Source organism: Chroicocephalus ridibundus, chromosome 3, assembly GCF_963924245.1.
Source record: "Chroicocephalus ridibundus chromosome 3, bChrRid1.1, whole genome shotgun sequence".
NCBI classification, from domain to species: Eukaryota; Metazoa; Chordata; class Aves; order Charadriiformes; family Laridae; genus Chroicocephalus; species Chroicocephalus ridibundus.
In genome coordinates, this window is record NC_086286.1 from 37,563,068 (window position 1) to 37,590,904 (window position 27,837).

Here is a 27,837-nt window from a genome sequence, read left to right on the forward strand (position 1 = left end):
TTTTCCCCAAGAGAAAAGAATGAATGATAGCTTCTATCAAGCAGGTGGCATTAACTCTACACCAGCAACACGCTGGCAGTCAGGCCTTTTGACCAAAGTATAGCCAGTACATTCCCGAGAGGTAACCCACATGACGCCTCTGCCGTCTCAATGCACAGTCACGCTCAAACTGCAATACCGTACACATGCTTGCCCCACGCACCCTGAAAAACTGGCTAACAAGCTCCATTCTCCCTGTGCTTATGAACTATATAGTTACAAATTTACCTGTCATACAACCACTTATTTGACTTTTTTTTCAGGAGAATTTGATTACTTAGAGGACTAAGTATTTTAATTTAATTTTTTTTTTGTTTTATCTCTCTCTTTAGCACTTCTCACAGTCCACACTTTCCCTTTTCTCTGTTTTAGCAACGTATGCAAGCACAAAGGAATTTCTGCTCAAACATATTTTAACATTCACACACACATACTTGAATGAAGTTAAGTATTAGGCAAGTATTTTTATGATGCCTCATGACAAAAATATATCCTTCATGCACAAGTTTAACTTATTCAAAGGGCTAAGGCTTAAACAAGTTTTTCATTACTGCTTTGCTTGTTTATAATGAAAACATCCTTGTTGCTTTTAGATAAGCCATCTGAATCGCTTGGTGAAAATTACATACATCTGGTTCCAACGTCACACAGCGCTGAAATGCTTTGGCAGCACCTTCGTAGCCTTCTAAAGCAATGTATGCACAGCCCAAGGAAAACCATACACCTAGCTGGAGAGAAAAAATGGATGATTACATATATATGTACGCACATATTTCTGCACAAAAGAAATAATCTTGCCTGGATGCTCAAACACACACTACTCTTGTTGATTTTACCTGATTTTCAGCTATCATAAAAGTATTGCACTGTAATAAATAATATCCTGTATGCAGAATATAAGAAAACTTTAAACGAATGTGTTGACTATATAAAGACCACTTAACCATATGTGACGTGCTCTTTCTACTTGTCAGGATACCAGTCTTCTCTAGTTTACAATGCAATGTTCAGAAACAGAACTTTTCTGGGGAAAAGAGCTATATGAGCAGGTACCTAGTAAAAATCATACAGTAACACCAAAGAATGGTAAATAATTTTCTTTTCTTAATAACGTGAAACAAGATATTTTGCCTAGCGTTAACTATGTATGAAGGTTTCAACTGAACGGAAAAAATGTGAGAACCGGATATGATGGAGAAGGTTGGGAAAGGCATCCAAAAGGGATCCTTTAGCAGATAAGAAGAGTGAGATGAAAAGTCTCTGGGGTGGGAATTAAGTCAAGGAGCTGAGATGCTACGATATGGATGCAAAAAGTATACAGAAAATTGAATAGGTCATGAAGGTGAAAGAATGCTGCTATATGTTAAAGAAAACTTCAGCATCAATCATATAGAAAATAGCTATATAAACGAACAACAGAACTGGTAGAGACTAAAATTTCAGGCCACAGTAAAAAAAGCAGTATGACGACTGCATCTCAGAATACTTGACTAAAATAGAGAAGGTAACATACTGGGGCATATCAGAGGGCTGTGAAAATAGAAATCTTAGAAAATACAGGGAGATTTCAATAATTCAACATAGTTTAGTGAATGCCATAATGGATGCAATTGCATGGATAAATTTTTTAGAAATAAAGAAGCTAGTCAGAAGACAGTACTTGCCTTGATCCTGACCTGTATGAATGACAGGTTCAAAATGTTACCATACAAAAGATACTTTGTAATGTATCTAGAGTCACTAGTCCTTCAAGAACAAATGCAACTCATTTAATACAAAGAATGGGGAGGGACCCTTTATCAGGGAGTGTAGCAATAGGACGAGGGATAACAGTTTTAAACTGAAAGAGGGGAGATTTAGATTAGATACTAGGAAGAAATTCCTTACTGTGAGGGTGGTGAGTCACTGGAACAGGTTGCCCGGAGAAGTTGTGGATGCCCCATCCCTGGAAGTGTTCAAGGCCAGGCTGGATGGGGCTTTGAGCAGCCTGGTCTAGTGGGAGGTGTCCTGCCCATGGCAGGGGGTTGAAACTGGATCATCTTTAAAGGTCCCTTCTAACCTGAACCATTCTATGATTCTATGTTAAATTTAAGAGCTACTTTAAATGGAAAAGCTGCATTAAAAACTAAAAGGGGCAGCTAAAGAGTAAAGGTCTGCAGAAGACTTGAAACATTTAAAGATGACATTTCAAGGCCTGGAGAAACTGCACATCATCTTTCAAAAAGGCTCTAAAAAGACTAGACAATCATAACAGTTAAAAAAAAAAGATTAGTGGACATAAAGGCTGGTGTGCTACACAAGATAAGTGGACATAAAGGCTGGCGTGCTACACAAATGAGAAAGCTACAAGAGAATAATTCTGACACGTTAAATGGAAAAACACAATAGCTGTGTAAAAAACCACACAAAATCCAAACGCAAACAAACAAAAAACCAAGGTTCATTGCCTTTGATCTATTATAGCAATTAAATGGTATTTTATCATCCCTTAGATATCTGGAAAGGAAACATGAATTTCTTCCACAATATAAGAAGGGCAGTGACACTCTAATAATTTATTTAGGATACAGTTTAAGAATGGACTCAAGCTATTTTGTGTGGAAAGAATGGTAAGAATTGCCTTTTTATTGGGGAGGGCACAAAATCTGCTGATCCCACTGGCTGATGTAACAACTGCTCTGAGGAAAGTGACTGACTGAAAGGTAGCGTAAGGAAAACTTTGTCCAAAGTTCAAAAAAGACTTTTGTCAAGGCTTGTGGAACTAGGTTAAAGTTCTTTTTTGGAAATAGAAAAAAGTGTGTTGCCTAGAGGTTCAAATGTTGCTACTGATTGGAAAAACACATGAGAATGAGCTGTAAATTTTTATCCTGTTCAAAACTGAAGGCAGTGACCAGTAAGGGAAGATAATTTAAGCTTGGACTCTTTGTTAAAACTTGCCAGCAGGAATTTCCAGGCAAGTCTTCAGTAAGTCTAAATGATTACTAAATGCTTTAAGAAAGTCTAAACAATTTTCTCATATTAGTGGGAATATGGTTCCAAAATAACCTAGTTACAGTATAGCTAAATATTTAAAAAGAAAAAAAGCCCAAATCATATATCTGAGAAAACTTTTTTTGAATCCGGTAAACTCTTCAGTACAATATTGTTAGGAGAACAGCAGTGTTAGTTTAGAAACAATCCATACCCAGCAGAGCAAAATCAGTCTTTGAAGTTAGTAATTAGTACAACATTTTAAGAGCTTTAGTTGAGTGAAATCCTAGCTGAGTACCTTTTTAATTACTCTTTTTTTGGCATAATTTTTCTCTCTGAATTTTTTATAATTCAGTTTCTTCTGAACACAACACACTGACAGAACTTACTATAGTTTTAAGTAGGTAGAGAAACTTCTATCATCATCTCCAGTGAGAGAGACTAGGCTCAAATTTTAAGTTACTTTTACTATTACAAGATGAATGAGAATTGTTGAGAATAAGGCTCTCATTGCATTGTCCAAAACTTTAAATTCCAGATGTGGTTGATGGCAAGCTGACTTCGAAAGTGTGACTATTCTCCCAAATTGGAGAGAGATCACTTCTCTTGCTTCACACCCAAGAAAATTAGCCTGAGAAGTTATGAGCCAAATAATCTAGCACAAAAGAGGATTATTCGTTTCTTGCCAACTGTGACATGGTGGAGAACAGTGTCAGCACAAAAAAAGGTGCTATGAACACTCTGGAAAATTCAAGTGTGAAGTGACTGGATGTACAGAACCATACGCTGTTCAGTACAAGAACTAACAAATCTGTTATTTAACAAACCGTAAGTTTTGTTACATGGACTTTCACCACTGGAGAAATGACTGCATGAGCTCTTTGATCTCTGTAATTGTCTCAATCTACCCTTGCAAGAAGTTTGCCATGAAAGTGCAAAAGAAACGCATCCGTCACCCACTAGACATGTACTCGAACAAGTAATTCTGTGCGCAGCAGTGCTAATGAAGATAAGCTTCAGATCTATTTGAACTGTATGACTTCCATCCCTTTGTGGATTCTCCAAAGTCTAATATGATGTTGGCTCATACTGCAAAGACCTACCCTCAGAGACCTGACCCAAATTTGACCAGATGGCCAAAGACTGTACAAGATTGAAGGAGGGTTGACAGAGAATGGTTTTATCCATTAGATATTTTCGGGGAAATCACTTGCTGCAGTCTAAAAATCTCTTCTGCCGAAAACATTTCTCATAATCACAAAAAAATAAGAATTTCTTTGTAATAGGGAGTCTTGTTTACCTGATAAATTATTCACAATTCTGGGAACAATTTGTTAATGAATATTTTCCTTGTATTAAAGTCCTTGCATCTCGAATCACCTTACTCTCTGCTCTTAATCCGCAAGACATCCTGGAATAGGAAACAATTCACTTCTGTAGTGACAGAATACAGATAGACTGTAGAAGACAGTGATATGTCAATCCACACTATCCATTTGTTCAATCTATTTGCTTGAAACAATTTGTTTGAAGCTTAAATAGAGCTTCCTGAGCAACAAGAGGAGGAAATGTTCACTTTCCTATATGGACTGGCCTATTTTTCTTGGATTGCCTTTCATTTTAAGCTTCCTTTGGATAGGACACAAAATAAAAAAGCATCTCAGCAGAATATTTCTCAGCTTTGAGCCCTGTAGGCCATTTTCTGCAGCCTTCTACTACACAGGAGTCCTCTTGATTTCTATAAGGTTCATATCTGAGTAACATATATTTCATTGGCATTTCCTGAGTCAGTAAGAGAACTGAAAGACAAGGGAAGTACTTTTGTTCATTTTGCTTTCCATTCTAAAGGTGTTTATAAGTTATCTGGAGTTCACTTGAATAAGAACAGGACTCTGATTCACTGGAATAAAATACATCATTGAAATATAAAAAAGTTTTAGGATATAAGATTTGAAAGGCTGGAGGCCTTTAAAATTTTTCTACAGCGGAAGTCCAGCTAGTTATGCGGAACTCAAAACAGCAGCTTTGGTGGTATTCTTTGTAGGGCGAGAAGGAATATCCTACTTTCACATGGACCTGGAAATGGCTACGAAGAACACAATTTTATGTATATAAACACCCACAAAGCGGTTGTAAATTCTCAAGACCTTTCCACAGGATGGACCTTACTGGGATGGGATATAGCAGCTGAGAAACTGAAACAAGATTACAAAAATTGTCTGCAGAACAGCTTGCAAAGGATCTGTCAAAATACCCAGCTTCATCAAGAGAACTCTTTTGACTGTGGTTTCAGTTTTGATGCATTACTGTAATAAAAGCTACTGTCATCACAAGCGTAACACAATGCTTCTCAGTAGACTCCAGAGCAGGACACACTAGAACCCTTGAAAAAGATTTCCGTGAAATACAGAGATCAGAGTCTGTAATTCAAAGCCAAGAGAAAAGGCAAAAGAATAATTTCATTTAAATCTGTACAGCATTCTTCTTATGAGTATCTTGCTTGACACTTGTTCATGATTTATTTGATGATAATTATTAATTTTCATTGGTTTGATCTCTTTGAAATAGAAGAGCTATACGGGCAAAGAGTTAGCTGCATGCAAGGACCTGAATGAAAAAGGATGTCTTAATTTCATCATGCTACGATTTTTAGCCAGGCTTCCCAGTACATGGTGAAAGAGTTGCTAAGAAGAGTAAGAAGTTGTTACTTTGACAATAGTGCACAGAATTGCCGTTTAAAAAAAGTGTCGCATCATTCAAAACTGAACACAACAACTAAAACAAAGCCATATGTGTACCGTTTCCCAACCTGCATAGGGTTGATCTGCACTGAACGTTCAAAGCACTCCACACATTCCCTGAACTCCCGGCTGCGGAGATGGAGGAGGCCTTTGGAGCGTTGGGCACGGGCACTGCGGTGCCTGGAGAGCTCCCAGGCCTTGTCATAGTACTGGTGGTCTTTGAGAACATCACCAAGCAAACAATATAATCCTGGTGTTTCCTTTTTCTCTAGCTCCCGCCTGAGTATTTCTTCCGCCTGGTAAAGAACAAAGAGAAATCAATACATAATGGGACAATTTATTTTCAGTTAATTGCCTACCTGAACAAATACCTCTTTAGCACCCTGAAATCATCAGCTGAAGACTAAGAAGTAGGAATAGTGAGGAAACAGTATCTTGATCCAACACAGCATCAAAGATAAAGTGTAGGGAGAATCTGGTTCCAAACGGTTTTTTAAAAAAACCCCCACACTTCAACATCAACATAATATGGTGGCTTTTGGTTTAATGCACCAAGGGAAACAAACCCATTAAAATAAGAAGCAGCTTGCTCCTCATTTTGTATCTTAGGTGTGTATTCTGTCCCAAGAGCAAATATCAGTCCTGGACGTCAAACCTACACCTCCCTCACAGCAATGCAGTATCAGCACCATTAAGGTATGTGCAATCCTAATAGTTTCTCATCTGTGGTTTTTTAAAATCCTAATAAGTACTCTTGCAATGACTGTCATTCCGTTTTCTCTAATTTCTGGTTTCTGAAAGTAGTTACTTCCATTCTATTATGCTGAAAATGCTACTCTTTTACACAAGATGCACAAGTTATAGATTTATCTATATGTTTGAGATAAAATATATCCAGAATATATACAACATTATGGAAAATAAGACACAGGCTGGCTCTCCCAGACATGCATTCTGGGCTGTAACCAACTTTCAAAAGCTCTTTATCTCAGGATCACTATCTTGTTCTAACAATAAAATTATTGTTTCTCTTTTAAACAAGAGATAGTGTGTTTTCTGTGTCTTTTTGAAAAGATAAATACACTGGACAGATGATCTGTTGTTCAGACTGAACTCTTACCTCAGTCCCCTGCTGCAAAAATGTAACAGGCATAATTCAGCTTGGTATTATTTTTTATTAGAAAAGATCTGTTTGAAGCATCTAAACCAAGAAAGATTCAATGTAGCCTGCCACAGAACTAAAGTTTCTTATTGTAACAGTAGTCATTCTTCTATCGTACACAGTTTATCTGAAAGGAAAGTTGAGTTCATCTTTGCATTTAAATTATTACTGCTTTTCTTGTTTCTGTAAGAAATATTTTCTTTGCCCTTCAGATGATCTCCAGAGAATCAGTCACTTACTCCTCTTCCTCCTATCAGTAAGCTTCATTGATCATGTCTGAAAATCATCTTTAGAAAAATGACTTTGTTTTACTTTGTTTTGAAATATTTAACGTATAGGAATTTTAACACTTCATTCTTACTATCATTTTTGTTAAATAAAGTAGCAGTAAAAGTCTCCAATATTTGAAGTGCACAAATGTGAAGCAGCAATGTATTGTTTAAGTTTTCTAAAGGGATCTTAAACAAGCAAAAATGGAATCCCATTATGAAGAAAATTAGTGGCTGAATATTAGGAAAATAACTTAATGGCAAGTGTTTTTAAGTGCCTATAGAACAGTTCTACAAAGAAAGCCAAAGAAACTATTACTTAAAATTTACAATTAGCCTAGTCAAAGCACTAGAAAACCTCACCTAACACGAAGATTGCACTTGCAGAGGGTTTGGTTAAAGGGCAGTTTACTTCCCCTTCCCTGCCTCCATTAGTTGCTATGACAAGATTAAAGGAACCCATATTAATAATAGATCTTTAAGATGTTTTTTTCTAGAGTAGAGAGAACTGGGTGTTTTATTATTGCAGTAATCACATTAGACACCAAAAGCTAAGGTGGTTTGCTATTTTACCTTCAGATAAAGAAAAAAAAGACTGAAGCGATGCTGTGTGAACAGCAGCTAGGAGGTGAAAAGTGCACTGATTGCTGCTCTTCCTCTGCAGGGCACTCCCAAGTTCAGATTGCGTTTCTGTGGCAGTGCCTAGTACTAATCGTATGCCAGACTAGAAAGCCAACCATTCACTAATTGCATCTTACATTTAAGAGCATAAAAACATCGTGTTCTGATCTAAGCTTACAAGAACTCATTGCCAACATAAATATTTCAGCACACAGATAAAACAGAGAATTAAATAAGCATAAGTATGACTTTTTCTTCATCTGATTAGCTATCTGATCACCTCTCTGGCATGTTACAAACCTTTTTATTACTTAAATCTTTAAAGGCTAATACAAAGGGGATCGTACCTACAAACTGAAAAAAGAATTGTATTCTCAAAACATTTGTCATTTGTCTTCTACACAACCAGATTATACTTTAAAAACAGGATTTCTCATTTTGTCTAGTTTTTTGCGAAGAAAAATATACCTGTCTCCTAACTTTGTAGTAAACTATTTTCAAAAATGCACATTTAATCTTTGATAAGAACCCTGCTTCTGCAAAAAACCCCAGATTTTCTCTTAAGAAAAAATATTATCAAGAAACATCTTCCACACAGCTCAGGCAATGTACATAAAAGAAATGGAACCACTAGAGATTTATTCTTACCCATTAAACAGATATTAATGATTAACTTGCATGGTCTATAACTAAAAATTATATCTAAATTAAGTAAGCTTTGATAAGAAAACTGTCAATTAAAAGTTACCTAAAAAGAAAAAAATTAAGCTGTATAACTCTTGCTGACTGAAACAGATTTAATTATAACACTACTGCTTTTCACAGAATGGTCTGCACCAGAATGCATGGCATTCAATTCTCAGTTCAGAAGTCAGTTATCTAAACACGAGAAAGATTTAGGCTGGTATCTTGCTTTCTGGACTATTACAGTTAGTATGGGAATTAAGCAGGCAACACTTCACAGAAGTCCACAATCAGTAAAGAGAGTTTTGTTTTAAATAAAAGGTGGTGCCTTTTTATTACTCACTACTGAGACCTCTGGAAACCAAATTCAAGATTCATCCTGCATTTGGCTTCCCAACCTTAAACTTCCACTTGCCGTCCTATCCACATGTTCCCATGCTTTTATTTTATTTGTTTCCTAAAAGGCCCTATTAGCCTCACTTTTCACAGATCTACTAGTTCTATTATTTTACAATTCATTCCCTTGCTAGTTCAGAGTATTTTCTAAAATGCTTTCATCTTTTCTGCTTGCACGTTATTTGCTAGGCTACCAGAGAAGCAGCATGAAGAAGCAGAGCAGATGAGCATGGAACGAGGTAGTGAGAGAAAAGGAGAGCTCTTTGGTTTTCATTTCATCTTCCCTGTAACTTCATGCATGACCTTGCAAGCCATTTACTTCTCTCTCTCAATTTTGTAGCTGCATATAGGAGTGCTTCTCCTATAGTCTTCTATGTCTGTTATGTTATGTAGTAGAAATCGATCAAGTTCTTGAACAATCTCAAGCGCTAATCAGCATAGTACTACTTGACTTTGCATCTGTGAAGCACTTCCTGAATTTAAATGGGAGCTTCTGAAATCTTACCGTAATTGTGCTTCCTCGCTCAAATTTATAGATATCTGTGTCATGTCATGACAAGAAAAGTAACTCTGTAGAAGGTGGATTGCTGGGTATGTTGGTCTAAAACCATGTGTTTTAGACTGACATACCCATGTGTACCATGGTGTTTACTCTGAGGAGATGATGCAACAGGGACAGGGCTGAACACTAGGTTGCAAGAAGGAATACCTGGCTAAAAGGTAGAGAGCTCATTAATTTATCGAAGGTCAGCAGCTACCACGCTCTAGAGCTTCTGCAAGGGAGAAAGGCCTCACTTCAACTGGAAGAACTGAAAATTCACATCTCTGGTTTATCTTTTCTTTTTTTTTTTAGCAGGGAAATAGAACCATTTTTAGTGTGTTATCCATTGCCAGTGAGACTGAACAGGACCTCATAGACCTTAACCAAATAAAGTTGTCCGATGTAAATAATACTCTCGAGATCCCTGGGTCCTCCTCACAGTTAAAAGAAGAGAGAGGGACACTTTTCAACACCAGTTCTCACTACACACATGGAGATGAGAGTCTGCTTTTGCAACAAGTCTGTTAAAGGAATACAACAAGTAAAAGACTGGAATGAGAAAGCCACAGCAACTATCAATGTACTGTGCATTCAGATTTTATAATACTTTTTTTTTTGTTCTGTACCCTGTTTTGCTCATTGCTTGGCACTCTGTTACTCTTCTGTTGACTCATGTCATGATATCACTTTCTACTAATTTTGTTCAGATTATGAAACAAGTGAGTATAGAGCCATATCTAGTAACAATAAAAGATCCACAAAAAAAGTTTGCTAAATGCTAGTGACATCTTGCTCTGCAAAATTTGTAACTGCTACATGGCCCTGTTATAATTGAGTGAGTTACGTATTTCACAAGTGCATAATGTGGAGTTTCGCATAGCCTTATCTACACGCTCTCTTTCTTTGTCGGTGCATAACTCAAAAGTAGGAGGACGGAACATATTACTTCAATGCTTAAGTGCTCATCAAATGCATTGATATTGCTAATATCTGGATGTTTTATTAGATTTTTCAGTATTTAAATTCAGGTTTTCTATACAAAAGCACCTGTGAGTGAAAACATGTAGAAGTTTATTAAAAAGAGTTTGTTCTTTTGGACACATATATGCTAAGTTCTTTAACAACAGGAATATTCACTGAACAACATATCGCTCTAGTAGATCCTCGCGCATTTCTAAAAGAATAACTACCATGTGTAAAAACATAAAAACATTTTTGATAAATACAAACAGTTCACACTTTGAAAGCTTTCTGATAAGAAGCATAAACAGTCACTCCCCTTGACGAACAGCTCAATGTTTCTAATTTTCTGGCTTTTTTGATCTGAAGCTAGCTTTTTTCCCAGCACTACTGTTACTTAGTACTTACATAGCATTTTCTGTTTTTCAAAGCACAGCACAAACCCTCATTCTGAAAGCATTTCTAAGCAGTTTCCTGTGTCAGATATCCTGCCCTATTCTCCGAGTGCCATTTTCATAACTCCCTAAGGGCAGTTTGTGAATATAAGTAGGACAGAATGCATTTCCAGGAAATGGAAAATATTGACCTCTACTTCTCCACTATACTGAAGATTGTGATATTTGCATACTATGCCCAAGGCATGCATAATGTGACAGAGAATTTGCCAGCAAAACATATCTGTCAGTTTTTAATGACCAAAATCTAGGCATTGGTGCACAATAATTAGAAAAAACATGTAAGTATGAGAAATTCTGCATTTTTTCTATTAATTGAAGTTATAACTCTGCTTAAATTAGTTTAAGCATAGTCTTTGTGATTTTGTCCTCATAAAGGCACACATACAATCATATATTTAATGCTATGATATACCAGAGGGAGAGAACAGGGAAGAAAAGAAAAAACATTTTTGCCTGAAAGTGAGTATTTCTGAAAACTATATAAACTCTGAAAACAATGCTTGACAGCATGAGTTCCTGTTATTGTCTTTACGTGTGAGAGATTGCACCAGAACGAGAACACAGCTAAAGTTACACACAAGTTGGCATTGCTCCTACCATTGCTCTAATAGTAACAGCAAAATAATCAACAATAGGAGGGCTGCTACAGCCCGCTACCAGCATTTTTAAACAATTCTGTCACTGATACATGTATTTAGGTGATGGCTTTAAATCGTCTTTGTTTGGAGCTGATCTCAGGCAGCTGCAGCAGTGTTAAAGAAATCACGGAGAACTTTGGAAGTTCAGGAAAACATCAACATAGACTTAACAAAATAAAGCCTTTTAATCATACGCCACTTCTTGTCTCAAATGTTTGATTCTGTAATTTGTATATGTTAACATTAGATAATTAAATACATCAAGCACCAATATTGTTCTATTTTAAGTGTTTTTAAAAACTACAGTTAATAGTTTGAGATCAAGTGGGGAAGAAAACTAATATCTGCTCCGGACAAAGCTCCAAGACCCCATCACGAATAACTGCTACAGCCTTCTTGAAATTACACCTTGCTGTACATCCATAGATGTTAATTTTCCTTGAATGTTTTCAAGAATCATTATCACAATTATCTTGCTTCCAATCTCAGCTATAAAAAACATTTTTCTTACCTTTCCATGCTGTCCTGCTCTTTCATAGCAGATCACTGCATCTTCCCACATTTCCAGCTCCTCAAATATCTGTAAGGCAGAGCTGGTGCATCCCAGCTCAAAGAGTAAGCTTGCAAGCTGACGCTGGAAAGACAAGAAGTTGCAGGTAACTGAAAATAGGTTAATAAATATGATTTACATTTTTAAAAGATGTTAGAGGCATTTCTGACATCAACAAGAAGCAGACAGAGAATATGGAATTATTCTCTTGAAACTTCAAGCTGGAGCCTCAAACAATGTATATACCTCAAAAAAACAATGATTGTTTTGATTTGACTTTTGTTCATGTCAGTAGCTTAATTACTTTGAACTAGTTTATAATATAACGCAAAAATGGGAACAGACATGGCAAGGATGAATTGATAGAGCTGAACTTCCACCCCTTAAAAGAGGTGCATAGCTCATGCGGCTGGAGAGCAGATGTAGCAGGAGGCTGGGAATGCTAAGAGTGGGAAACAGAGGCTGAAGGAGGGCATAAAGGCCTCTTCCATCAATGCTTTGACCTAGTAATCTGTACGTGTGCAAACACAGACGGAGAGAAAGGCTCTGATACAATTTTGTTAGGTATTTGTGAGGAACCACTGTCCCAAACAGCCACTGCCAAAGGGTGTTAGTTTTTTAGTCAAATCAATATTGGATTTGAGTTCAGGTTCAACTCCCTAGTTGAATTTTCCTCACAGATAAGTCAGCCCCTTTGTTATTTCAAATTCAGCTATTATTTCAGTGTACTTATGAAAATAAATGACTCATCTTTTCAATTTAAAAATAAACAAGGTATGTTTTCATGACTTTGAAAAGTTGTCTTTGGTCTTTTGCTTATTTTTTAAGAGGAGATTAAAATCGCACATATGTTTTCATCTTTGAAAAAAACATAACTTATTTACTATGTGTGACAGATATACAATTTGTTTTGCAAAAACAAATGGGAGCTTTCTGTATAAGGACACCTATTTATGCTATGAGATCCCATACAGTGAACTTCTGCAGTGTTTTGGGTGATCCTGAATGGATTCCCTGAAGTTGTCTGCCAATGTCATGGATCTCTCTCATAGGCTTGGGTTCAGTACGTCTTACGAATGCAAGGAGTCACCATATGGGAATAGACGGGCAGTCAAAAAATTAAGAACTGGATACAGTTCTTTGACATAAATACACTAGAAATCTCTAACAAAGTAATTATTTCTTAGATTGATATTAATTGCTTAGGAAAAGCCCTACATTTTCCAGTATCTGGAACTATATCTTATTTATGTTTTATTAAATTTACTCAAGAGTCAAATTTGGTAAAATCTATATAGGCAATGCCTCTTTCATTACTATGACTAGAAGACAGCAGCCATCTTCCATTATAAATCCCTATTTTAGTATTTCTATCTTTGGCTTGGAAAATTGGCTTGGATTGAAAAGTGCCACTCTGACAACTGGAAATGAAACCCACATTTGCTAGTTTTATTGCAAGTGTCTGTTGAAAGGTTGTGTGGAATAATTTGAGAATGCTAGAAGAAGATATGATTGGTTAAAGCAACATTCATTGAGGTTAGAAATCAAAAAGGAATAAAACGCCATTAAAAGTAAAAAACATGAACACCTTTGGAGGTATGTGATGCAAACAGTTTTCTTAAGTTTGTTAAATCAGATCAGTTTGTTAAATCATCAGATAAGACTCTAATGTTTAGATTTCTGCTGTAGAAAGAGTGAAGACGAACAGTGTAGTTTTGGAAAAAAAATATCCTGTCAGCAATAGCAAAAAGGGGCATGTCTTGAAAATAGAAACTTTCTCAGCTCAAGGAGCTCTTCAGTGTACTTCTGACTCCTAATTTGGCTGCTTTGACCATGATCCACTTCCTGAAAACAACCCAAAGCGAGTGATCATTAAAAGATGAGAAAGATGCAAGTAACAGCAGCATAAGTAAAACAGTAATAAATAGTAAGACAGTGGCAAGATTATTTTTACAGGAGATATGTTGGAAGCTTGAAAGTTTCAGGCCATTTTTTTACTGAAGGAAAAAGGAGAGTAAAGAAGAATTGCACTACAAACAATTACTTCTCTGCATGACAGAACAAGACATCTGAAAGCAAAAGACTGTAGAACTTGATTTCTTTCCAGAAAAAACTGGTGTGTTGTTCGGTTATGTCTTCATTTCTACAGTGTTTCAACTCAGGATCATATTACACTCTCTTTGACTTTGGAGTCATGCAGTACCAAAAACAATAAGAACCACAGACTTTTAGGTAATGCTTCAAATGGCATTGCTTCACACCTGTATGGCCCAATGTGGAGGCACCTGACAACAGTAGAAAATCTTCATGCGTTCAGATACCGATGTATTTCCATCTTCAAATTGGTCTGCAAGTGCCTGTAAATGCAAAGTATATTCTGATTTAGTTTTGAAGACATTTAAATTTCAAAGTGCATCTAACAGGAACAAGAATCAAACTTACAATCCCCCCCCAAAAACTTGCAGAGTAAAACTGTGTCAAATATTAAAGTGACCTTGCCTAATGCATTTCAATCTTTTAGCTAGTTTTTCCCTGTGTAAGACAGTATTGATGTGCTTTACGTATGACATTTCTTATTAAGAAAAGAGAGAAAGAAATATATTATAGTGGACCAACCCTTTTGGAAGCACAGTTATAATATAGAATAAATTATTGTGTCTTGGAGTACAAATCAATTCAGGCTTTTTTTTTACTTTTGATGGAGCTTTGGACTGTTGAAATGTTTTCTTCTGAAGTCCTGTGAAAGAAAATGGTAACTTTTGCATAGCAAAACTGCAGCGGCTTCAGCACTTACTCTTTTCTGAAAATCCACTATGAAGTTATTTAAATCAAAATTCAATACCAAGAAAAAGAAAGCATTAAAGGTAGCTCTAGCCATAAAGTTGGTTAGAAATTTCAAGGTAAGGGAGAAACTCTCTTCAAATGCCAGTCATCACTAAACTAGCAAATTTAAGTCAAGAGGTATAAATAAGGGCATATTAAATTACTTGCCTTCACATGATTTGCCTATCCAAGTCTTGCATATAACTCAGTCAAAGATTTATCAAAGGAGCTAGACAGGTTCTCAGAATTTTCTCAGCATGGAAAATGAATGCAAAGATTCCCAAACAAAAGGAAAATTGGACAGGATTGCTTCTTTCTCTCTAAGTCCAAATGTTGTCTACCCAACCCATATCAATAATGCAAATAATAGTTGTGTAAAATTAAAATAATCAGTTAGGTGATTTAAACTGCTAAGCATCTTGTAACTGCTATTGCTGTTAATGGGATTAAAGGTGGCGTCATTCTTTAAATAGGAAAAAAATCACAACAGGCAGCAATAATTTAGGCTTTAAATCCATGCTTAACCTCCTAATTTTAAATACTAATATTTAAAATATTCAATCTTATTCACATTCTTTCTCATAAAATTATCTCCAGAGACCTGTTCCTAGAGATTATCCAAAACCCTACCCCAAGAAAATGGCTGAAGTATATTTGTAGTAAGGAAAGGGACAGACTAATAAAATCATTCCTTTGCACAGTTCCAAGCAATCCAAAAGGAGTCAGATTCAAATACAACCTTTACAGTAACGTTATTTAATTACAGAGTTTACTTGGCTACAAACTATATAACAAATCATATTTCACAGTTTTAGTTCTGCTCAAATGTTCTAACGCTACGCAAAATTACATTTTTCTATATTCTGCTGCAACAAAAATCAAACTGAAAAATTGTCCAATTCCTTGGGTAATTATTTTACAAGGCCAGACCAAGTAGTACACTACAGTTGGAAAACTGAAAAATAATAATTGCGCTAAGCCTGAGCAAAGCCAGAAAATCCTAAATATGTCCTGCACAATAATTTTTTGAGGAGAACAGGAGACGGAAGGCAGAAAATGTTTTAAGACAATCAAAACATTTTGGTTTAGCTTTTTTTTATTATTGTTGCAAAAGAAAAACTGGAATTTAAAGAAAAGCAGTTTTTGAAAAGCAACATATTTTACTGGAAAATTTGTGGCCATAATTTTTTACACTTCCTAAGCAGAAAAGTCTAATGTAAATTACATACTGTAGGAGAATATGTCTATTAGCAAGTAGAATTCTCTCCCTTCCCAAAACAAATACTGTACATAGTTCATAGTTCCAACAAAAACTGAAAATGTAGGTAGAATGGATGAATATTTCACATTTCCTAAAAAGTATAAGTCCCAATGAACTTAAAAGTTATTAAAACCTATGGTTTATGCACTCCCTCATACATTGATAAAATAAGCTCTGATAGTTCTGCCTACTCATGAAGGATAGAAAATAAGTTACCCAAAAACTGCTGAATTCTATGTTTCTGAATTATGCTTGAAGAAATAAAATTTGGGTTGTATAGTGGTGAGAAAATGAGAATCTGAGCCTTATTGCACAGCTAATATCTAATCATAGAACAATAAACCAATAAAGCGAGCAAGATAGCACTGCCAAGAGGGCATTCTTTCTCATTAATAATCTTCACGATAAATATTATGTGTAAAAAAAAATAATCTATGTAAATATAGAATATTTGCAAGACAATCAAAAGACATATGACTTGGTGTCTTAGTTTAAGCCAAACCTCAAATTCCTGCCTTGAAAGTTGTTCAATAGAACTACAGCAGAAACCAACTAAAATTCACAACTCTAAACCATACATGAGTTCTTCCATATGCAACATTTAAAAACATTAAGCTTAACAGATCACCTCTCCCACCGCGTAACACACCCTTTCCCCCAGGGCTTGAGCTGCCATAGATAACGAGTTCTAAAGTCAAAAAGCACAGTACAGAGAGATACACTAATCCACACTGGAAACAACAAACACATAGATGGTTTTGATGGACTTTTTATGTTATGAGCAAAGACTACATTATTGCCATATGAAAGCAGGAAAAGACAGCTCCAGAAACTACAATTCATTCTCCCCATCTCATACTTAAATCTTTGGTAAGAGATTAAGAAGCACAATAAATACAATAAGATTACAAAGTACAATAAGGGATACGAACACTATGTTAATTTGAAATGATCGCATTAGAGTTTTTCTCACTTTAATAATCAACCTCAGTCTAATCACTTTACTAATCAAGCTCAGCTGGTAACTTGAGTACATGAAGTTTGTAAAGGATTTTTTTCCACCTTGGATATAATTTTCATTCATTCATTCCCATTGCACATCATGCTTTGCCTCTAAATTCAACATATGTATAACATCACTATGGTCCTGATGATAAAATATCAGCTTTGATTTTGAGCCTACCTAAATCAATCTCTTTATACTCTCCACATTTCTCGCTGTCCTTTTCATGTATGGCTGGCAGAGTTAATAGCTTTTTCTTTTTAGCCAGATTCTATCTCTGTACTTAATCTCTGGAAATACTACTAGACCCTTGCGGCTTCATCACAAAGATGTCATTTTCTTGCAATGTAATGCTAATTGGTTTTTCAATCTACTTACTGGCCAGGGCAGCAGAACAGGAGGTTCTGATCTCCTCTCTCTGCTGACCAGGGATAGGACATGAGGAAATGCAATGAAGCTGCATTAGGGGAAGTTCAGGCTGGAAATTAGAATCATAGAATAATTTAGGTTGGAAAGGACTTTTAAGATCATTGAATCCACCCTTTTAGGAAAAGATTCTTCACTGAGAGGGTGGCCAGTCACTGGAACAGGCTCCTCAGGGAAGTGCTCGTGGCACCAAGCCTGTCAGAGTTGTTAGTCATATGGTGTCATTTTAGTTATTCCTGCAAGGAGCAGGCAGTTGGACTCTATGATCCTTATGGTCCCTTCCATCTTGAGATATTCTATGATTCTAAGGCCTTCCATCAAAGTTTTGTCCCTTTTGTTAAAATATAATCTTCAGGTAGCTTTTTGCATCTGAGGTAAATAAATGCCAGACTTTCACATCCTTCTTTCTATTCTTAAGCTCCTTATTCCAGATAAAATCGTTTACTTACTTTCTTAAAAAAATGCCCCTTACTATGTAAAACTGTATCTGTACGCAAACATTTTTTCCTTCCATTTAATCTTCAGGATCTCCTGATGCAAGATTATTTAGGGGAAAAAATCCCCCCCTCCCCCAAACAAACAAACAAGAAAGCCGCAAACCTGTGTCTTTAAAAAGAGCAAGATACTCATTATTTCTCAAAAACATCCTGAAAACGGCATCACGCTTGTTGGTGCATCAACTATTGCATTCCATCTGGATCCTTCTCCCCAGTAACACCGAAGATTGGCCTGTCTATATCTGAACATAACACTGCTGGCCCCAATAAAACATCTCGCGCAAAATAGTCTTGACCCATAGACAGCATTTTATCAATTTAATCTCATTTCTTCCCAGGTTTTCATATCAGTAATACACAATATGACCGCACCACTTATCCCTTTACCTATCTTTTCTGACAAGAGCGTTTCCAGTTTTAGTCTTCCCGTCACTACTGTTCCACCATATTTCTTTCATCTGCACAAAAGCGTGTTTCACAGGCTACATCAATAATCGTAGCCCATTTATTTTGTTTTCCTGCCTTCTCCCACTGTCAACTAGGCATCCAGCTGTTTCCCACCACTCACACCCGATTTAAAGCATTAGTTTTTACTACTTTAGTATCTGGTTACTTGCTCTGCACTTATCAGTACCACCACCTCTACCCTTGTTAGCATGTTATATTCCCTCACACCCTTTGATTTACCCTGGTACACTTGATGTTCCTCTTTCTTTATGATTTCATAGCCAGGAAGATTGGACAAGTTTTCACTAGTCTTCTCCTGCTTCTCAGTCTAGAGATCTTGTCAGTCTGCCAGAATCAATCCCTGGTTAATAGCTCTGGGACTCCAGTGGCAACCGTTCACCCAAGAGTCCTTTCTACATGAATGCTCCCTACAGCCATAAACCACAATGTTTCTCTATTACCTAACCCCGACCAACACAGACTGTGGCATTATCTTACCTTGCTTTTACCCTCCTTCTCTAACAACTCTAACATGTCCTACTTCTTACAGGTTTTTGATGCATGTTTAGCTTGATTTATGCCAAAGGAAACCGATGCTGTCGTACGTTCTGCTTTCCCACCATCGCTATGGTCCAGCACGTATTACCCAAATGGTACCTTAACTCCAGAGACAGAAGACGACGAATGGAAAAGTACCTTTCAGTCTTTCCTAGCATGGAAACTCTGGACACACAACACTTCCATTATGTTCCTGTGATTCTTGGGTCCTTTTTCTTCAATTTCTCCCAATACTGAAGACTCCTTCTGAAAATCCCACAAATCAGCCTGATCTTTCCGCACTCTGCCAACTACCTGTTTCCATTTTCCTTGCCCTTCTATTTCTGTCCATTACCTCTGCATGTTTTATAATCAGCAAGTTGATGCCACAACTTACTGATCTTGTATTCTAGCTGCTCCCTTCGGTCTGTACTTCTTCCAGGAATTCTCCTGCCAGCTGCCTGCTCTATAGGGAGGTTTATTTAGTGATATTAAAATACTTGTCTAACATAAAACCTACATAATTCTTGAAGCTTCAAAACTTTAAGTGGCTTTGTTATTTTTTAAACTGTCCTCTGCCAAATTACATTTTCTAACAATAAAGCCTGAAAAATGCTGCACAAGAAAGAACTATAGTCCAATTAATTTGGGATGTATTATGACAGTAATTGTCACGGCCTTGTTCTGCAATAGTGCACTCAGTAATACATAAATACAGAATTCCTAATAAAAGCTGCACTCCCCCTGAAGAAAACATATATTATATAATCAGTGTCTAAAATTCAGAAACTGTATACACATTAGAAAGCAGGTAACAAATACAGAGGATTAAACATACAGAGTAATTTGAGTTTTCCAATTTTTCTTTCCTGTGAATTAGATCAGATAATCTAAGCTTTTCTAAGGTACTATAAGTATTTTAGTACCTTATGGATATGTAATAGGATCTTGAGCTACACTCATTTGGTAAACTTACTTTAAAAAAATCCCCCAAAATTATATTTACAATCCAAATAACAAACTTGTTTCAACATTTCTTTGTGAACCCAAGAACTCCTGTAACCAAGACCACTGGGAGAAACTGAGACATACCCAGACTTCTAAAATCCAATGGTCAAAACACTTAATCTTCCAGTGAAGCAATGCCAGAAGCTATGAAGCAATAAAACCAGTTTTCATATAACAATGCAGTAAAGTTTTGCTTAATGAGAGAGAATAATTTCTGGTTGATAAATATGGATATAACGTGGAAAAAATGGAAGCAGTTGACATTAGTCTTCATCAGGGAGATTATGACCGAATAGTGATTACTTTATTGATTGCCAATTTTATCACTAGATAAAAAGACATAAAGCCAGTACATTTGGACTTATTACATTCAACCATTATTCAGAACAGCATTTTGACACTAAAGACAGGACTTTGTTGCTTAGAAACTAAAACGACTTAAAGGAAATAATGAGCTATCCTTTTAAAAAGCTCACAGATTATATATTTCTGTTAAATGAAGAAAATCTCTGAATAGAGAAGAACTAAAGCATCCAAACACAAAACAAAAGCTATTAAGCAAGGATGTATTTCAACATCAAGAAAGAAACCCTCCCCCTCATTTATCTAATTTTCAAAGGGGAATTATGACATTAAATACTTGAGGAAAATTTATTACAGTGATCACTATTATAAATTATGATTTGTGATTCATGGAAACTCAAAAAGACCATTTCTCACATTGTGCAAAGATGCCAAGATGAAGAGCACTACTTACCGGAGATTTTACATTATTCACATTCTCTGGAGGATGAAAACGTTCTGTGCGAACTCTGTGGAAGTTCAATGCTTAAAAGGTAAAAATTGTTACCTTCTTTTTATTCCTCATTCAAATATAAGTCTTGGTTTCATTAAAATCTTGTAGCCTTGAAGACCTCCATTTTTGCTTACTTTGCAAGCTCAACCCTTTCAGTCATGCTTCCAATGAAATTCTTGCTTGATAGGACTGACCTCAAATGGTGTGCATATTTAAACCAACTAAAGGACTACGTAACAGACTGCTCCCTAGGAACTAACAGCCGGTTTAAAATCTGTTAAAACTAACTTTAAAATCTGCACTGACTGCCTACTTCGTATTGCAAAGGCACAGTTACAGGGCACCTGAACACAGGAGCTGCAAAGATGTCAGGATGCTTCACAGACAGCAACTACTAATAAGGCAATGCAACTCTATTACTATAAAAACAAGTAGCGCTTGAAACAAAATTAACTGAAACATTCAAGGAGAAGGCTTCAGGCTGCAAGTTGTCAAAGCTACTTCTGTTTGTGTTCAAAGTGGTTTTGCCCAAACTTTGCCCAATGTTTTGGTAAAAATTTCTCGGTTGTACGCAACCACTACATCACAAAGTTCAGTGTCCAAGGTTATTTGCCTTTTTAAAAAAGTCACAAGAAAACGGTCCCAGATTCTAGCAGCTTTACACACAGAAGCAAAAAGGTTGACTTCTTTTAATTGAAATGAAAACAAAAATTTTCTCTGCATACTCTCTCAAATTAGTGTAATCCCTTTTTAAACAGCAGACTAATTGCCCAACTACTACTTTTGTCTTTTTTTCCCCTTCCACCCTAGACGACACAGAAGTCTCCTTGATCCATAAAGAAAAGGGGCTTTTTTTGTACTGGATTCAGCACTATCCACCCCACAGTATTTTTCTAGTAGCTTATTTTGATGGATTCTTCAGTTAAGATGCTCCATCTCTCAAGAGCATTAATACTCATAGCACTGGGCATGCAATGCTTGTTTTATGGCTTCTCCTCTGCTATCTCCTGTTTCCTTCTCCCCCTAAACAGTTAAAGAAACTTGGCATCAGCTATCCCTCAGCAAAAACTTAAAAGTTTAAAGTTTCTGCACTGAGAAGAATGTCAGTAGAGGCTTTTTTGGGACAGCCATCTCTGTGGCATTTGCACACAGGCTTAACTTCATTGTCTGCGCCTGACATCAACCTGAGAATCACGCAGTACTCTCTCTAAAATAGATTATGCCTGGAAAATTTTCTGAAGTGTTTGAAGTTGATGCGTTTAAGGCTTCTGCTGTTAGTACCTTTAAAAGCATAAGCAAATAAACTTGTTTTTAAACAAAGGTTGTCTCCATTTTTTGGCAAAGGAGGAACTTGCTTGTAACCTGTAATAAAGATCCAACTGATCTTGTGCCAGAAACTATATGTTCTGGTGTACTGTGATCTTTTCCCCCTACCCTGTCAGTCATTACAATAAAATGCTATACAGAATAAATTATGTCAAACATTTGTGTTTTTTAATACATAGCAGGTATACTCTTTGAGAGACGTAGTTCTTTCTCAGAAAAGCCACAAACAGAAGGGGATAGTCAAGCTGAACCCTTTAGTTTAATAACTTTTATATGCAGTATTTAATTTTCAATGTAGGTATGATACTCATAAATATACATGCCTCTTTATGACCAATTTAATCCAGTCTGTATACAACCGGAACTCCCTGCTCAAGAAGAACAATCTATTGGAAACATCCTGTACTTTTTTCTATTGCTGGAAGACTTGAGTTTACCTACCATATACCACACATTTGCATTTTGCTCACTGTAAATTGTACCACGGTATATATATACACACACACAAGCAATAAAAAAAATGGCAAGTTGTGTGTAAGTAGCAGAAGCTGCCTCATTCAAGCTTTATCGCAAAACATATTATAAATAAACATATTACAAATAAATATTCAAAATAGAAGTTTATATATAGCAAGAAAAATATAGTTAGAAGTTAAGAATTAGATGAGAGAAATGTACATCTCAAGAATGTAAACAATAAATACTTAAAGTAAAACAAAGAATTTCAGAGGAAGAGTTCTAAGACCCTGTTATTAATTGCAAGCATGTAAACGTTTTCAGCTTCCTCACCTGAGTTAGATACTGTTACACAAATAGAAATCTTGAGGAAAAAACACAACACAAAATCAAATGCAGTGTATTCATGTGACTCAGTGCAGTTTTTTACTGGCAATCATACCAAGCGTAATTCCTTCATGTTACTTAGATGTCCTTAGATGCCTGTAAAGGGGAAAAAAATATTGTCCAGTCTTATCTAGATACCTGTATCCTGAAATCACAGATACTCAGCGGCTCTAGTTACTAACAGGTCTTTTTGCAGTATTAGAAATAGCCAACTTGTTGGGTTTTTTTTACACCAGCAAAGTGCTCTTTTGCTGAAATCTGCTTTTCAACTGTTCTTATTCAGTTACAAATCTCAAGAACATCTTTAGTTATGTGGTGAAAGGGACAGGAGTATGAAGAGAAGAGACAGACAAGTTCAGTCTCTTTTGTCCTGAATTTGATCAGAATGTCTCAGATAACATCTTGGGACACTCATTGTTTTCCCTTCTTACAAAAAAAAAAAAAATAAAAAAAAAATTTCCCTAAGAATAGCTTCCCTATAGAGCGAAACCTTGACTGATACCCAGTAGTTTCTGTTGAAAAATTACTTGGCAGGATATACACATTCTTCCAGTAGCTGAGCCTGACCCAGCAACCATAGAGTATATGATGGTAAGTACATTAGAAATATGACACACAGGCAGAGTGTTTAAACTTTAGCTATCCCAAAGAAAGGCAATCACATATAAAGAAGTCTGTTTTCAATATATGTATTTTCTTGAAAGACATCCAATCCAGTTCTTCACATGTTCCTGGAAAGCTCTCTATACATCAGGGAAAAACAAACAAACCCCCTATCATTCTCTGTTAATGATTGATCTACTCACAAGGAAAATAAGCATCTTCAGCAACAATTGGCTTGAAATCAGTTCGATTTCCAGTAAAAATGAAAACACTCTAAATGCATTAAATATTCCATGCCTGATTGTATGGCATATTCAAATAGAAGCACACCAAGCTCCCCTGAAGACTCAGTTCTTCCTTATCAAAAAGGAAGGAATCCACAAAAATACAATTCTTTCCACAATCACGTAGCAGTATTGGGCACAGCCTGTCTGGTACGCAACCAAGAAACCAAACCAAAACAAAATTTTCATTCAGCTGTACAGAGTTTTATGGTCTGTGTTGGTCATTTGCACCAAACAGGTTGAGGGACAGAGACTAGACAACGACAAATTTTCTGCTACTTCACAGAAGAGCAACTAGAACTAAACAAGGACTCAGAATACTGAAAACCTTGCCCAACAAAACCATGGACTGTAGAAGCAAAATGACAGTCAGTGTAACACGTACACCCATGCACATTAATAGCCTTCAATTACTTAAATCAAGGACAATCAGCTGCAAGTTCTAATGGTACCAGTCTTGCACTGGAGACAATTTTCTGGCTGATCTTCAGGAGGAGGTTGCACACTGCTGCCAGAGGAACAGATGCACTTTGCTTTCAGCTGCCCCCTTTTTACTTGAGATACTCTAACCTGGGCCAGAGGGAGAGGACTGAAGGACAAATGAACTCCTCTACCAGCAGTTGCCAACACCTATTTCCTGCCACCATTTTTTCCAGGGAGAGAGGAATATGAGCCCAGGAGTTTGCTGGACCTCTGGCCGTCCATCCAATCCTCAGCGTGCACCTTTAATGGAGAGCCAGAGGGAGGAAGGCAAATTGCAGCCAGAGAAATTATCCTGGCAAGGTGCAACTTGACAGCTTCTGAAATAGTTTAAGATTGCACTATAATTTGCCATTTTGTAACTTTTAAGTGTCTGAACTTGCAACATTATTAATGACCTTTGTTTGCATGCATTTTACACAGGGGAAAATGGAATAAAGCAGGAGACAAAGTGTTCTGTGGTAGAATCATTTGCTGCATGTTTCTATTTCTAGGCAACTTCAATGTTTGCACAAACCTGCATCTGGAAAAATGGGCAGGTAGAGCACAGCACTGTGCGTAATAGCTACAAACAATATTATTTATGCCATTTAAAACCCAGTTCAGGCATGGTAGGTTGCATTGCTTACAAAAACATCTCCACATCTGTCAAAACGCCCAGGTCTTATCACAAAACCACAGTGCTATAATTTACAATATTCAGACAGACAGCAATACTGTGAAGAAACAGGGTAACTGCAAAAGCAAATGGAAATACTGAGAAGAGCCAATATCATATCATCATTGAACTCTCCATACACCAATCCAAATGATTATTTGAATCAATGGTCCTTAAATCAGTTTGGAAAGTTCAGAAGCCAAATATACTCCTCAATTTATAACTATCACTGGAACAGGAACCAAATGAGTTGAGTTAGGCCAACAAACAGTTCTCTGGTTAGATGCCACTTCCAGCCCACACTATTGCAAAGTTTGTCTCTAGTACAACAGTTTCCAATAAACTGATTCTTCACATAATAGATTCCCAAAATTTCCTACTTCTGAACACTTAGAAACCATGTACAGTTACCATATTAAATCATTTTTTTAATAGCCCACTCTCCCTGTAACTTATGGGAGAGCTAGGCCCTTGGCACATTCGAAATTATTTCAGTAGAAACATCTATCAGAAAAAGCAGTTCTCACTCTCTGCTACAGCATCACAAACTAATTTTGAAGCATGAACATTTTCCTTCTTATGGAATTAGTTCTTGTTTTTGTAAATCATACAATCATTTAATCTAAAAAAAGAAAAATAACATTTTCCCTCATTAATTACACAACAGTCCATTCTTTTCTATTTTATCTTTTCCACAAGCATTATGTTCCTTCACTATTTCTAAATTTATCTCACAAAGATTTGTCACTTTAATGTCATTTAAAGGTCATTTTAATGACCTTTTTTACAAATCCCTTTATCTCACCTTCTGCGAATCTATACTCTCTAGGTCAATGATTACAAATCTCTGCGGTTTATACTTCATCACTTTTGCTGCAGAAACTGATCTGCTGAAATCTTACTCGTAACTGGTGTTCAAGAAACAAATTGGCCAAAGCATTCTTGATTACCCCTGGTGTTGACCTACATAATAGAAGTAAAATGCTTCCAATGTAATGTTCTCAGACTCTGTCCCCTTTGGCTATACAACCACGTTCTTGCCCCTACTTTAAAATTTGAAAGGAATTATTTTCAGCTTTTATCAGATTTCCCACTGAAAATCTCCCTCAACAATAAATGCATTGGTTTCTCTTAAAATCTCAGCTCATATGCTGATCTAAGGAAGTAAAATATTTGTTTTCGTATCAGGAGAAAAGAAAAGCCTTGCTGACAGACTGTTTATTCTTTCTTTATTGAGTGAGTATATAAGGACAAATGCAAGGACCACTAATTATTGGGATTTGCTAAGTTGGCTTTGACTTGTTACCTATTCCGCCTTTTGCAAGTATTAAAGCACCACTATGTCCATATTCTTTCACTTTAAATACTTTTAAAACTAAAACCAGTCTCCAGTCTCTCATTTCCTGCAATGGTTAAAGCAGCAGTAAAATACCTTCTAATGGAAGAATTTTTCAGAACAATGCTGGATCACTTTCAAAATCTTAAAAAACACACAGACACAAACACTTCTATCAATAACATTTGTCTCATTGTTATTCTACTTATTTCCCAGCAATTGTACGCCTTAGCTTCATTTCAGTAAATAAGAAGGCCCTATCTACTACACGCATGATTATAAATTAGTCTTTCAAGACTGAATTCATCCTCTGTGTTTTGAGGGACAGCTCACCGTGGCACTGGAACTTCTTGAACTACAATAACCTACACGCCTAGTGCTTTCTTGTCATGTCAAAAAACTCATTTATTTGGCAGGCTTTGCAGGGGAAGACTGGGGCTATATTCCTCAGAGAAAACTGTGGGAGGATAGAGAGAACTGCTTTGTTTTATTTAACTGATTTAATTTCTTACCTGTAATAAACTGATCACCACTACTGAATTACAACTGCAGAACTATCATAATCATGGCATTTTATAATTGCTCTGCATATATTTTTAGTGTTCTTGAAAACTATTAAAATCTGAGAAGAATGTAAAATTCATTCTGTTTGTCTTAATTTGGCTCTTAAAAAGCCATTTCATGGAGTAAATAGTTTCCATATTTTTAATAGACTACTGCCCTAATCAACCAAAATATGCATACAGTATTGTGTCATTGAAGATAAAGCATATTTGAGCTAGAGAGAACTGATGTAAGTTTATGCTGTTTGAATAAAAACCTTCAATATTATTTCAGTCAGCAAATAATTTTGGTGGGGAATTTCTGGTTTTATTTGTTTGTTTGGGTTTTTTTCCCCACTTGCAACTTCTATTCTTTTCCTTCAAAAGATTAATTTTCATCAGTGATGAGAATCAGACTGTCCTTCAGCTGTACAAAGCCTTATTTACATCTTTTTTTTTTTAAACCAGGAGAATCCAATGTGAATGTGTTTTAAGACAACTGTATCTTTAGCACAAAATTCCTGTTGTTTTTAAATGCGTTTGAGAACGATGAATGGCATTTCTCACGTCCTAAATAAAGTTAACTTGCTGTTGTTTTAAGACTTTTCTAGATGTAAATGCATTACAATTAGCAAATAAAGCAAATGTACATTATTATATCAATTAATAAAATTACAGGCCTTGTAACCAGAAAGACAAGTATCAAAATGTGTTTTGTGTTTATGATTCGGTCCTTTCTTAAAGATATCTTAGAAACGCATAGGTTCTGATTACACTGTTTTACAAGACATTAACATTAGTAGACCTCGGTGTTTCAGGCCTAATTTTAGAGAGCAAACAAGAAAAACATACCTTCTTGTCTTATCAGCTCCCAAGGAGTTTCTCAACTCTGAATAAACTAGGTATTGAGCTATGAAAAAACTGTGCCTTTGCACCTG

At 36.2% G+C, this 27,837-nt stretch overlaps 1 protein-coding gene across 1 annotated transcript in view; it reads right to left on the reverse strand.

Annotated features, from left to right (window-relative positions):
- TTC27 (tetratricopeptide repeat domain 27) overlaps positions 1 to 27,837 on the reverse strand; it is a 132,017-nt gene that overhangs the window by 20,254 nt on the left and 83,926 nt on the right. The window contains exons 11-14 of the mRNA XM_063328806.1: positions 14,291 to 14,386; positions 11,991 to 12,113; positions 5,819 to 6,046; positions 669 to 767 (exon numbers count right to left, since the gene is read on the reverse strand). Of these exons, the coding sequence (XP_063184876.1) occupies positions 669 to 767; positions 5,819 to 6,046; positions 11,991 to 12,113; positions 14,291 to 14,386 (546 nt within the window). The remainder of the gene's footprint in view (positions 1 to 668; positions 768 to 5,818; positions 6,047 to 11,990; positions 12,114 to 14,290; positions 14,387 to 27,837) is intronic.